This window comes from Gobius niger, assembly GCF_951799975.1.
Source record: "Gobius niger genome assembly, chromosome: 1".
Taxonomy (NCBI): Eukaryota; Metazoa; Chordata; class Actinopteri; order Gobiiformes; family Gobiidae; genus Gobius; species Gobius niger.
Genome location: NC_136852.1, coordinates 71605703 through 71620168, shown reverse-complemented (window position 1 = coordinate 71620168; position 14466 = coordinate 71605703). Strand labels below are relative to the sequence as shown.

The 14466-nt window shown below is 41.6% G+C and overlaps 1 protein-coding gene across 1 annotated transcript in view; it reads right to left on the bottom strand.

Annotated features, from left to right (window-relative positions):
* Positions 1 to 13270: 13270 nt before the first annotated feature.
* Positions 13271 to 14466, bottom strand: part of LOC306960406 (guanine nucleotide-binding protein G(q) subunit alpha) — a 42285-nt gene continuing 41089 nt past the window's right edge. The window contains exon 7 of the mRNA XM_079552838.1: positions 13271 to 13477. Coding sequence (XP_079408964.1) covers positions 13287 to 13477 — 191 coding nt within the window. The 3' untranslated portion in view covers positions 13271 to 13286. The remainder of the gene's footprint in view (positions 13478 to 14466) is intronic.

Genomic DNA, 14466 nt, shown 5'->3' with positions numbered 1-14466 from the left:
CTGTTTGTGACTTTAGACTTAAAGGCACACCGCGTCGAATTTTACCAAATAAATAAAACTTATATACAAGCATTCATTTTTTGATAGATATTTTCATCATTGAAAAATGCCATATAAATGTATAAACAAACACGTGCCTTTGCTTTGAGCGGCTCCCATCTCTTAAAGAGGGGGTATTATGCTTTTTTCACACAGCACCAGTCTATATATCACACTACAATGATGAGCAAACCTTCTGTTGGTCTGTAAATGCAGTAAATTAGAATAGCTGCCTTGTATAAAATTGCTCTCTCAAAATGGCTGTAGTGAATGTCTTGAAATAGGCCTCTGTCTCTTTAAGAACCTCTGACTCTTTCCGACACGCCCCCTCCACACGCTGTCTGTGGCATCAGTGGGGAGGGGGTTCTGCTGAGGGGCAGTGGTTGGTTACTCGGCTGGTGACGAAAGCTCGGAGGCGTCTCCAGGAGGTGGGGGCGTTCCTAGGAGGACTCAGGCAAACCTATCCCTAAAATGGCCGCCATCAGAGTTTTTACAGATTACTCAAAAATACGTGAATGTGCCAAGGCAACACTTCAGGCATGTTTTTAATGAGGGAGTGACATAATAACATGATGTAAAGCTTGAAAAAGTTGATTTTGCATAAACCCCCCCCTTTAAGACATGACTGTAACTGGAGTGGGTGCGTCTCCAGCTCGTCTCCACGGAGATGTGACTAAAGTCAGCAGAAACTGAGATTTCTGAACTGAACTGGTTAGATCCTCATCCAAATCCATTCTTTGATTACCCACTGCAGTAATATCCTTTTCTGTGTTGAGCTGATCATTAGGAGCATGTTTTGCACTGATGGCAACATTACAGTCCAAAATGTTACACAGTGTGCCTTTAACTTGGACTTGAGGGCAATGACTCTTAGTGATTTAACACTCATTTGCATAAAAGCAATTAGCCAAATGATTTTTTCAGTTTCTGACACAGCAGGAGTCAAGGCATGATGAAAGGGGTGTTTCTTTGGATGCATTCAAAGTTTTCTACAGTGAGTGAAGAGGTGAAGATTCATAGACATTTATTAAGGACCGGAAAACGTTTGAAACAATGACTGAAGCTCCGGCGCAAACAGAGCCTCCAGAACCACGACGCTGTAAAAACTGGATTCATTGAGCAGGGGCGAATCCGAGTATACAGGGGCTGGGGCCTTACAGGGGAACCCCCGACAGAAAAGTTTCAGAATCTAACAAAAATAAAAAGATCATTTTATACGTATCTTTCAGACTGCAGGAAAAGCAGCTCATGTTTATAAGAGTCTTTTAAACATGAGCTGCCCCCTGCCTTAAAAAGCTGTCCCAGCTATTTTGTACATAGACTGAAGCATTCAGTATATATTTTTAATTGTGTGGCGAATATTAATTAAACTTTAAATCCAAATTAGGTTAAAGGGATATTTCAGGATTTTTGACACAGGGCCTCATGTCCTAGTTATCCAGAGTGTTGCTGATTTCTGGAGATATTTTTTTTTGTAATTCATGCAGTTCTTATGTTTGAAGAGTTTTGTGGTGCTAGGCTAGTGCTAGGCTAGCGCATTTCTATGGTATCAGCTAGCCTGCATTAAAAACAGTGTGACCCGCTCCACAGAGCACCTGAGGCAAATCACTTAAAACACCAGACTAACCATATAAATGTCTGTGTCCATAGAGTAATTTTGGGAATATAACTGACCTGCATCACATGAATGATCGCATTTTGAGGGACTATTTTCTAACAGATCACTCCGCCGCTGCGTAGCTTATACAACCACAAAGCTGAAGCTGCTCAGATATAAGCTACTTTAAATGCAAAATGGTTAAAATGATTCTATTGACACAGACATTTATATGGTTAGTCTGGTGTTATAAGTGATTTGCCTCAGGTGCTCTGTGGAGCTGGTCAGACTGTTTTTAATGCAGGCTAGCTGATACCATAGACATGCACTAGCCTTTCACTAGCCTAGCGCAAATATTTGGTCAGTTCCCCACAGACTTTCTATAGGATTTCGGCCACATACTTTTTTCCCCACTGTACGATTCCCACCAGGACGGGGCCTTTCTGTGTGGAGTTTTCACGTCTTCCCCGTGTCTCCGGGTACTCCGGTTTCCCCCACCACTAAAAACATGTACAATAGGTGAATCCTCCAGCCAGGTGATTCTAACCACCCGGGCGCAGCCGACCACTGCTCCATACGGGTCACCCAGAGGCATCGAAGGACGGGTTAAATGCAGAGAACACATTTCCCTACGGGGACAATAAAGTAAACAAACAAACAAATCCATTAGATTTAGTTTGATTTTAGCCAAATTTTTCAAAATCGCTTTTCAAGTAGATTAAACACATGTTGAAAAGAAGAATTAACCTCTTACCACCCGCCTAAACCAAATGCATTCTGTCCTCTTTGGCCATTATATAGGTCTGTGTAACACCTCATTTGAAAACTAAGAACCACAAGACATTTTTGTTGAGTTTTTGTGAAATTTTTGTTGATTTTTTGTTGACTTTTTGTTGATTTTTTTTTCCACATTTTTGTTGAATTTTTGTTGAATTTTTGTTGAATTTTTGTTTAATTTTTGTTTAATTTTTGTTTAATTTTTGTTGAATTTTTGTCACATTTTTGTTGAATTTTTGTCACATTTTTGTTGAATTTTTGTCACATTTTTGTCACATTTTTGTCATTTTTTTGTTGCTTTAACATCCTTGTTTTCTTCTCATTTCATTTTTTGTGGCTATTTTGGTGTTTTTTTTCCCAAGAAGCTTTTTTGATTAGGATAAAGCCAAACTGGAGAAAATGGGATCCGTTCAGGTGGGAGTTTGACTTGACCCAATGACCAACTGACTTGGACTTGACGCGAGACTTATATTTAGTGACTTAATCCCACCTCTGCTTATCAGTAAAGATGGATCAATTTCCCTAAATGTTTTTGAGTCGAAAATGAACGTCTACAAACTAAAATATGAAATACAAATTAACACAAAAACACTGGCAGGTTCGTGTGCACTCGGCTGCTGCCTGTCACTGTTTTTCTCAGGTGAGCACATCCGGTTTCTGAAATGCAAATGAACGGACTTCACGAGCTTCAAATGACTTGGCAAACAGACGTGCTGCGTCATTCTTCTGCTGAGCCTCACGCGACCTGCAAAACGGCCTAATGCTGCCCTCTACTGGACGATTTAAGAACACAAAAACAGCACATGAGCTCAGCCTGGAGATTAACCTCTTAATCCCCACCTGAACCGAGCACAGATTCTCCAGTTTGGCTTTACCCAAATCCAAAAGCTTCTTGGGGGGAAAAAAAAACGTCAAAAGAGTGACAAAATCGAGACAGAAATGAGGAGGAAAAAGCAACAAAAACATGACAAAAAGCAACAAAAGAGCAACAACAACAGTTTGTGCTTTTGTTTTCATTTAGTAGAAACTTAACCCACATGGATCATTTGCTGCTGTAGCTTTAAGTAACAGCTGTTGAGATAAAATAACACTTAAAGGGACTATAAGGAGTTTGAAAATGTTAAAATTAAGTACTTTCCTCCCCCTACATGTTCCAGCCATGTCCTTATGTGTAGAATGAGCTCAGACCTGTTCACCACAACTGCCTCTATAATCCTGTACGGTCACTCAAAAATGTGTCACTTCGGCCCGAATTGCCGTCATGCACGAGCTTGATATAGAAGGGGCAGTTACACATATGGCCTGAGGTGGCAGTAGTGAGTATAAAATGGCGAACTTGCTTCCAGCCCCTTTAAGGGAAATGTTTGGCTCATTTGGATTTTTTTTTCACCTTAAATGTCTTTATTTGGACACTGTGGTTGTTGGAGCCATTTCAGCCATGTTTGATCCTCCTGCCACTGTGTGGCGCTGTGTGTGTGTGTGTTTGTGTTTATGTAATTACCTGCCCTATAAGGGGTGAGGAAGGGGCACTCAGGTGTTGCAGTATGGAGGCATACATCTTTCTAACGTGTATACGTGTCTATGGAGTCTGAAATCTGTGTCCTTGTCGGGGCTGTGAGGCCAAATAAACCTTGAAATACAGTATTTTCCGGTTCTTTGTTTTGGAAGAGCGGACCTTTCACAGGGCACATCCTGCTACAGTTGTAGTTGTTGGATCCTACACAGTCGAGGGCGGCATGCGCTTTTGTTTGGCCTGCAGTCAATAACCTTAAAGAAGAACAGCGGTTGGTGATGTCACTTTCCCCCGGGTAAAGACGGTCGAATTGGGCAAATGCTGCTGAAGCTCTAGTTCACTAACTGCATAGAGATCTAACAGTCGACCCCATGAAAGATTAAGGATTAGCTGCTAGTGTTAGTGCTTCGAGGCTATAATTTCATGGTTTCAGACGCAGTTTATATTGTAACGCCTCATGTGTCACTTTTTATTTTATTTTTTTAGTTTAAGTGTGCAGAAGTGCACAAATTGGTGTCAAACCACTTTTTGAGGGTCATTAATTCTGTTTTCACTGTGTCAAGAAGTTGAGTGATATCCTTTCCAGAACAAAAAATATTGGTGTCATCTGCAAATAAAATGAAGTGAAGAAGTTGTGATACTTTACAGATGTCATTTATGTACAGTAAAAATAATGTTGGTCCTAGTATTGAACCCTGTGGTAACCCTTCTAGCTCTGATTTTTCATTTTGTAGTTGTACATATTGATATCTATTTGAAAGGTAGTTCTTTATCCAATTATTAGCAATCCCTCTGATCGGCTTGTTGCACAATGTGGCTACGCTAGTTCCTCTGAGCTGAAGCTGTGGGCGCTAGCACTTCCTGTTCGTATTCATTTCCATTAAGATGAGCTCAGACCAGTGAGTTCCTGGTAGAAATATTTCCATAGAGGAGACGTTTATGTTTGTGAGGATCAGTGAGTTTGTCTTGAAGCTAAAGGCTAATTTAACCTCTTAACTCTCGCCTGAACCGAGAGGATCTTTTCTCCTCACGTCATCAGATTTTTTTTCCATCATTTTTGTCACTTTTTTGTAATTTTTTTGTCACATTTTTATCACATTTTGTCACATTTTTGTAATTTTTTGGTGATTTTTTGTCACATTTTTTGGTCATTTTTTGTCACATTTTTTGTCATTTTTTGGTCATTTTTTGGTCACATTTTGGTCATTTTTTGGTCATTTTTTGGTCATTTTTTGGTCAATTTCTTGTGACATTTTTGCCACATTTCCATCATTGCTTTCGTCGAGAAAATGTGCTCAGTTCAGGTGGGAGTTAAGGGGTTAATGCATTACACAACTTGAAATAGTGCCTTTATATATATATTTTTATAGCATGTTAGCCTTTAGCTTCAAGACAAACTATCAATCCTTCATGATCACAGGCGTCTCTGATCTGAACTCGTTACATCATGATTTGAACACACAATAAATAATCGTCTACCGGGAACTCACCGCCCACAACATAATCTTTGGAAAATATGATTATTATTCCAGGAAAAGAAAACAGACAGGAAGTCCAGGCGCTCACACCTTCAGGTCAGAGGAGCTAGCATAGCCACACCGTGCAACAAGCCAATTCCATAACACTCTAGTTTTTTTAATAAAGTATGGTGATCAATGGTGTCAAACGCCTTTTTTAAGTCTATAAATATTCCGATTGAATGTTCTCTATTTTCTATCGCTTTTGTAATTTTTTCAACCATTTCCATTATTGCCATTTCCGTTGATCTATTTTTACGGAATCCATATTGATAGTCTTTTTTGCGTTTTTCATCCTCGTTTTTGCCTTTATTTTTGCTCTTTCTTCAAGAAGCTTTTAGATTTGGGTAAAGCCAAACTGGACACAATATGCTTGGTTCAGGCGGGGGTTAAGAGGTTAATAAGGGGGGCGGGGCTGAGCCAAGTGAAACCCCTCCCTGTGGTCTTTATCTGGGCTCAGCTTTAATCCACTGACGAAGCCTTTTGGATGGAGGCGAAACGTTCGAAACTACAGAGTACAGACGGTGACTCAAAAACCTTCTTTGAACAAACTAAATGTGACGAGAAAAGAGGGAAAAGTACGAGTTTCCTTCAGTCGTGTGAACATCATGGAAGCTGCTTTAATCCCGTGCAGATGTGGAAATGACAAAAAGAAACTGAGGCAGGTTTTACTTTTGTTGCTTAATTCAGAAACATGTTGAAGGAGTGTGACTCATGATACAGAAAACATTTTTACACAATTAGTTTGGAGATCATAATAACACCACTCAAAGGAGTTTCTTCAACTTCATATTTCAACCTTTTGAGGCAACAGAGAAAACCCAGACGTCAGCAAAGCGGTCGGAGGATGTGGACAGTTTGGGGTCAGTTTAAAGAAGGTCTTCTCTCTGGACACTGGTCAGCAGGAGAGGTGAGGGTGGAGTCCGGTTTAAAGGGAAGCTCCATCTTTAATGTTCCTCCTTTAACGCTCCACTTCTTCACCGGGGCTTCTGATTTATTACAGAAAATGTGATTATACGACTGGAATAACGTCCTGTGGTGAAACAGAGACGTCCTAAATGTGTCTCCAGGGCCCGTTTAACAGACGGAGGCCGAGCAGACACTTTTACACTGAACCAAAGCATTCAATACATGAGATTCAAGTATCTTCATCCACTGTGAGAGGTCTTGACCAGAGCCACCTTAACAAACGGGTGAGTGGGGGCCGGAGCTCAGAGGCTGGAGCCCGGGAGGGGCCGGAGCCCGGGAGGGGCCGGAGCCCGGGAGGGGCCGGAGCCCAGGGGCCGACCAGAATTAAGGGGAAAAAAAGAAAAAGATGATTTGTTGATTTTCATGTCAATCTCTTCACTTTGCGGCGTGACTGAGCGTATGTGATGATTGGGCTGAGCTCCTGTGTGTGTACCTGGAGTAGCCCCGCCCTGCCTGGCCCAGAGGGATACACCAGGGTTAGGGTTTCTGTGGGATTTAGGGCTAGGGTTTGCACTGAGGGGGATGGGGGCCTACAGTTCTGTTTAACCCCCGGGGCCTTTGGGTACATTAAGGTGGGCCTGGTCTTGACACTTGGAAATGTTGTCTAAACATTGCGTAAGTTACTGCCGTACGGTGACTGTAGAACACTTTATGCAGCTCGAAGACGACAGGGTCTTTATAGCATGAAGACGACAGGGTCTTTATAGCATGAAGACGACAGGGTCTTTATAGCATGAAGACGACGGGGTCTTTATAGCATGAAGACGACAGGGTCTTTATAGCATGAAGACGACGGGGTCTTTATAGCATGAAGACGACAGCGTCTTTATAGCATGAAGACGACAGGGTCTTTATAGCATGAAGACGACAGGGTCTTTATAGCATGAAGACGACAGCGTCTTTATAGCATGAAGACGACAGGGTCTTTATAGCATGAAGACGACAGCGTCTTTATAGCATGAAGACGACAGCGTCTTTATAGCATGAAGACGACAGGGTCTTTATAGCATGAAGACGACAGCGTCTTTATAGCATGAAGACGACAGCGTCTTTATAGCATGAAGACGACGGGGTCTTTATAGCATGAAGACGACGGGGTCTTTATAGCATGAAGACGACAGCGTCTTTATAGCATGAAGACGACAGGGTCTTTATAGCATGAAGACGACGGGGTCTTTATAGCATGAAGACGACGGGGTCTTTATAGCATGAAGACGACAGGGTCTTTATAGCATGAAGACGACGGGGTCTTTATAGCATGAAGACGACGGGGTCTTTATAGCATGAAGACGACGGGGTCTTTATAGCATGAAGACGACGGGGTCTTTATAGCATGAAGACGACAGGGTCTTTATAGCATGAAGACGACGGGGTCTTTATAGCATGAAGACGACAGGGTCTTTATAGCATGAAGACGACAGGGTCTTTATAGCATGAAGACGACAGGGTCTTTATAGCATGAAGACGACGGGGTCTTTATAGCATGAAGACGACAGGGTCTTTATAGCATGAAGACGACGGGGTCTTTATAGCATGAAGACGACGGGGTCTTTATAGCATGAAGACGACAGGGTCTTTATAGCATGAAGACGACGGGGTCTTTATAGCATGAAGACGACGGGGTCTTTATAGCATGAAGACGACAGGGTCTTTATAGCATGAAGACGACAGGGTCTTTATAGCATGAAGACGACAGGGTCTTTATAGCATGAAGACGACAGCGTCTTTATAGCATGAAGACGACAGGGTCTTTATAGCATGAAGACGACAGGGTCTTTATAGCATGAAGACGACAGGGTCTTTATAGCATGAAGACGACAGCGTCTTTATAGCATGAAGACGACGGGGTCTTTATAGCATGAAGACGACGGGGTCTTTATAGCATGAAGACGACAGGGTCTTTATAGCATGAAGACGACAGGGTCTTTATAGCACACACTGATCGGCCACACGTGCTAGTGTCAGAGACACAGGTGCCTTGAACGGGACTAAAGAGGCACAGCTTATTCAATAAGGCATTATGTACATGTGACTGGATTCTCAGATGTCACAACAGGATGAGATCAAATATGTCAAACATTTGAACAAAATGAATGGCAGAGGACGTAATAAACGGGACAAAAAAGCCGAGTCCCAGTAGATCAGAACATGGCACCGGGGTCTGTGGGGCAGAAAGGTCACTGTAGAGCAGTGGTCACCAACCCCTGGAGATCAGCTCAGTACTGGCACATGACCCATAACGCTTTGTGCTTTGGGGTGAAGCTACCATAGATATCATATAATAAAGGCTAGATGTCTTAAGGCGGAGTCACTTCCGGCATAACCGGCGGCCATCTTGCCACAGGGAAGCTTTCTGCTGAGTGAGTGATCAGCACGAACACAAATCCTCTGATCTCTCTGAAATCTACAAACGGTTTGGTTTCTTACAAACGTTATTAACGTGGCTAGAATTCTGAATGGAACATGTTGATTATGTTCATGTTCATATGTTTGCAGTGTCATACCTACATCTCTGACGTTTATAACAAACCAAACCGTTTGAAAATCGGTAGAAAAATTAGCAACTTATGGTTAATTAAAAAGTACATCCACCATAAAACACACTGTCACGAGTGAGCGAGCTGTGGCAAGATGGCCGCCGTGTGGACGTCGCCCTCCATTGGCCGGCATGAGACATCTAGCCTTTATTACATGGGATCTACAAAGCTCTGCACACGAGGTTAGCCAGAGCTTTATCCCTGAACGACTACTCGATACAAAGGTAAGCTTACCCTAAGCTTTGGTTTAGTGGAATTGTACATTTTGTTTTCCGTATTTGGAAGATCAACCTCTTAACTCCCGCCTGAACCGAGAGATCTTTTTCCTCACGTCATCAGATTTTTTTCCATCATTTTATTGTTGGGTATTCAACTCATTTTTGTAACTTTTTTGATCATTTTTTGGTCATTTTTTGTCACATTTTTGTCATTTTTTCATCACATTTTTGTCATTTTTTCGTCACATTTTTGTCAATTTCTTGCGACATTTTTGTCACATTTCCATCATTGTTTTCGTCTCAGTTTTGTCGCTATTTTCACACCTTTTTTCCAGAAGCTTTTGGATTGGGGTAAAGCCAAACTGGAGAAAATGTGCTCGGTTCAGGTGGGAGTTAAGGGTTAATATTAGTCTCTTCGATGACAGCTCGCGAAATGGCAAAGTTAATGTCAGTTCACGGCTCACGAGCTGGAAACGGGGACTTCTATCTGGCAACACTAATTATAGACCCAATACTTCATACCTGTAGCAGCATTACTAGTTGTCGTTGTAGTTATAACACAATAATATCTGTGAAATACTGTAATATGTGTGTATTTTTGGCCTCGGATGAAGGGCTGGTGACCACTGCAGTAAAGAAACACCTGTGTATTTGTTTAGCTGGGACGATCGGTTCCACTCGTAGTTAAAGGAGTGACTTGACCCTCCAGGGCTGCCGTAAGTGTCCTTTCACTTGGCAAAAACGCTTCCTTCTGGCACAACCGGATTCTACAAGTCTAAACTAGTGGCCGCGGTTATAAACATGTGCAGTGCTCAGGCAAAGCATTAATAAGCAGTGAAATAAACAATAACCAGTTGGCGGCGATCTTTGTCCTCAAGGTCGACTACGATTATCCCTGTGGAATCAGTTTGTGATGATTATTTTTTCATATCAAAATCGATTTAACAAAACAGCGACTGTAAGTACTGGCACACTCATTACACTTCTCGTCCTCAGTTATGAAGAAGCTCAACAATAACTTTCTTCGTTATTGGAGGAAAAAATAAACACAAAATTTACATTCTCTTAAAAAAAAGGGGGGGAAAAAACATGTGTATAACATTTTTTTCTTTCCAAAATGAGTTATTCATTAGACATACAATACAATTACATAGATACATAGTTGTTTTTTTTTTCAATACCGCACATTCAATCTGCCAAAAAAGTAATGATTACAAAGCCGACAAAGATGCTGCCATATATATAGAGAGATGTATGTACAATGATTATAGCATTCGTAATTGCACTATGCCTCAATAAATGTAAATTACAGGCTTTAATGTTCAAGGGAATCAAAAAACAAACGATCTGAACATGAGAATTGGCTTTACTTTGGTACGAACTGAAATTCACCATCACCGGATCCGGACGACCGTAAATAATGGTTTGTGTTTTAGAATAATAATAAAAATAAAAAAAAGCCACATGGAGCTCGACCCACGCCTGCTCTGGTTGATGAAATGCCATTCATTTTTTCCCCCGGACTTTCCACGATTGAACAAACGCTGGATATTTACGTGAAGCAAAAAATATATAGAAGCAGTTTTTCACATTTTCTTTATAAATAAGTACGTTCTGATGGTTGTGCCTTCTTTCCGATTATCCCTGTTTAGTGCAGACATTGTGCATCTTCTTTTGAAACACTTCAGAGGGACCAAAAACGGTCCCTACGGAACTCCCTCCAACTCTGCAGCTGCACAGACTTTGTTTTATTCCTCAGCGCTCGGCTGGATCCTCGGTCTGTTTTGTTTCTCCGTGTTAGGTTGTCTCGGATTGGATACTCTGCTCTAAAGCCCGCCTCTCCCTCGCTGATGCTCCGGTGCAGAATGATACTTTCTTTCTCGGTCTTTTACTAATATAATCAGGTTATTGAAGTGTGGATCAGTGATGAGGGCCTCCTTAGTTTAAAGGGACTATACCGAGTTTAAAATGGCTAAAATGGTGTATTTTCCTCCAGCCATGTCCTAATGTGTAGAATAAACCCACCCAAAAAGGTGTTACTTCGGGTCTGAAGTGCCTAATTAATATAGATCCTGCAGTTACGCGTAAGACCTGAGGTGGCAGTAGTGAGTATAAAACTGACCAACTGCATCTCGTCCCTTTAAAGCAGAACAGTTCAGTCTAGCCGCATTTCAGTCATTCTGAAACCGTTTCTAAAAATGTAAAAAGCATGTTGGAGTCAGATGTAGGACTTCCTCTTTCTGAACATCTGGGCTGTAGTTTAACCGCTCTGCAGAAAGAGAGGGAGAGAGAGCACACGCAGCCGGGTCCAAAGTTCGGATCCAAGGTTTGGGTCCAGACGGGCTGGATCATGGGGCCGGATCCGGACCGAGGTTTAGTGACCTCTGCCCTGAAAGGTTCCCGCGGTGCAAAAACACCCTTTAACTGACTGAACTTGCTTTGTTGTTGTATTTGTGAAATGGAGTCTGCCTCTCCATGTCCGCCCAACGTGCGGCCATTTTATCAGCGTTTCAGGCGCTCTGCAGTGAAACGACTCCAGTGGAGAAACAGAGACTTTCTGACGATCGGCTGCTTCACAAAGTGTTTTAAGAGTTTCTTGTGGCTACATTATGAATATTAATATTCTTCATAAAGATCAGGAGACATTTTAAAGTTTAATTAAAATAAATTCGATTAAAATCACAATCGTCCCCAAAAAAAAAAAAAAAAAAAAAAATCGAGATTTTATTTATTGGACATATCGCCCAACCCTATGATGACACAATATGAATGTGTTTTATAAATGTGTTAGGAGTTATGGATGGGCGGATCGATACCAAAGTATCGATATATCGATACCAAACAGCTACTTTTTAAGTATCGATATTGGGCAAAAAGTGTCGATACTAATTTGCATATGTAAAAAGAAGGCGGGGCATCAATTATCAACACAAAAGGATGATTTATTTCTTTGTTCTGAGCCAAAACAGTCACAACAGCAAAGGATTGAACTGAGCCAGTCCTATCATTCTGGTTTAGGTTCTATTTGTCATTTAATTTTAAATGTTGTTTATGTATTTAATTTCACATTAGCATTGTTTAATTAACCAGTTAAAGTAATATAATTTTAATGGACCAATTAATTATGTAAAACAACCAGTTTTAGAAATGTATATTGATTGAAATACATTCACCCATATGAAATGACCGGTATCGGTATCGACAAAAAAAGACCCCAAAAGTATCGGTTTCGTATCGATTCCAAATAATGTGGTATCGCCCATCCCTATTAGGAGTTTGTCCCACATGTTACAGTTTAAACATGACCTCCTCGTGTTTCATTTCTGTTTCTGGGAGTCTATGGGAAAAATGAATGGCGTTTTTCCTTTTCCAAACCTAAATCGTTTCCTTTCCTAACGAGCTCCGCCCTTAAGCAAATCAAACGTCAGGTGAAAGGTGCGGTCGAGTCCAGGCGTCGCTCGTGGCGCTCGGCTTTAGCCCTGCAAGTTTTCCTCCGGAACACTATCAAAACAGTAAACAGCGCAAAAGTGGAGTTTTAACATTTTGGCATTGGCAATAAATACACACTGTCAGGATAAAAATGTGGCACAACCGTCATACATGATCGTCGCCTTTCAGTCACTGTGCGAGCTAAGGTTAGTGTCAAAGGCGCCTCACGAGCTCTTCGCTTCAGATGGTACCAAAGTGGGAACGAGACGATGATCAGTCAAGGTAAAACACAACAAATCAGCGTGAAATAATTTAAAAATCAGTTTATGCATCGTAATTATATCGATTTTTTTTTTCCCAATCAGTCCTTTTGAGCGGGGGGTAAAAGGAGCTTCCTGTCTGATGACGCGACAGGCACAAGGGGAGGATTTATTATAAAAATAAACAAAACAAAAAGACAGAAAGGCGGGAAAGGGGAGCGGAGCGAGCTGCTCAGCCCCCGAAGTCCCCACAGGAGCCTCCAACCCGAGAGAGGCGAGGACTCCGAACTCTCCAGAACCCCCTTTTCTAGCTCCTCCTCCTCCTCCTCCTCCTCGCCCCGAGAGATCGACGAATGAATCAATGGATTTACAGGACGAGCCCCCGTGATTCGGGGCTGCCGCGGCCGCGTCAGTCTGCCCCGGGGCGGCCCTACACCAGGTTGTACTCCTTGAGGTTGAGCTGCAGGATGGTGTCCTTGACGGCGGCGAACACGAAGCGGATGTTCTCGGTGTCGGTGGCGCAGGTGAAGTGCGAGTAGATGATCTTGTCGCTGTCCGGGTTCAGGTCCACGAACATCTTCAGGATGAACTCGCGCCCCGCCTGGGCGTCCCGCTGCGGACCTGCGGGGAGGCAGCGCCAGAGGGGTCAAGGAGGTACACGGACAGGACGCTCTATGTCTCAGAAAAAAGGGGAAAAAAATCGGAAAAAAGGAGTGGAAAACAGGGAAACCATTTGGGGGACATGTGGCATAAAATAAGAAAAAATAAATAAATGATGAAATAGTAATAAAAATGGAAGAAATTGGGGGGAATTATTTGTGATGAAAATGGCAAAAATTTGGGGGGAAATGGAGGAAAATTGGGAAAAATGTTCGCAAAAAATAAGCTAAAATATTCAGGGGGGAATTGGGGAATAATAGGGAGAAAATTGAGAATATTAGAAAATGGGTTAAAAAAAAAAGGAAAAAAATCAGAAAAAAAAATCAGAAAAAAAATCAGAAAAAAATGAAATAAATTATAAAATAATAATAATAGAAAAGGAAAAAAATGGAGCAAAAAATAATACAAAAATGTTGGCAAAAAAATAAGCTAAAATATTCAGGGGGGAATTGGGGAAAAATTGGGACAAAATTGAGAATATTAGTGATTTAAAAAATGGCAAAAATTAGGGTAAAAATAAGGGAAAATTGGTTAAAAAAAGAAGAAGAAAAAAATCTGAAAAAAATCTGAAAAAAAAATGAAATAAATTCTAAAATAATAATAATGACATAAAAGGTGAACCCCCCCCCCCAAAAAAAAAAGAAAAACAAAACTGCAATAACAGCATCAAAACTGTATTTTTTTTGTTTGGTTCCTGCCTTCAGTACTTTTTTTTTTTTCGATACCAGTAGTACCTAAACTTTTTTTCCGATGCCATACCGGTATCTTATACTCGCGTCCCGCTGCGGACCTGCGCGGAGCAGCACCAGAGGGGTCGGTAAAGGAGGTACACGGACAGGACGCTTTGTGTCTGGGCACCGAGGCTACAGGTTTGTCGGGTCGCCTGTTGCATTATGGGTAATGGCTACCAAACAATATTGATCGTTAGCGTAAAGCAACGAAGAAAGCTC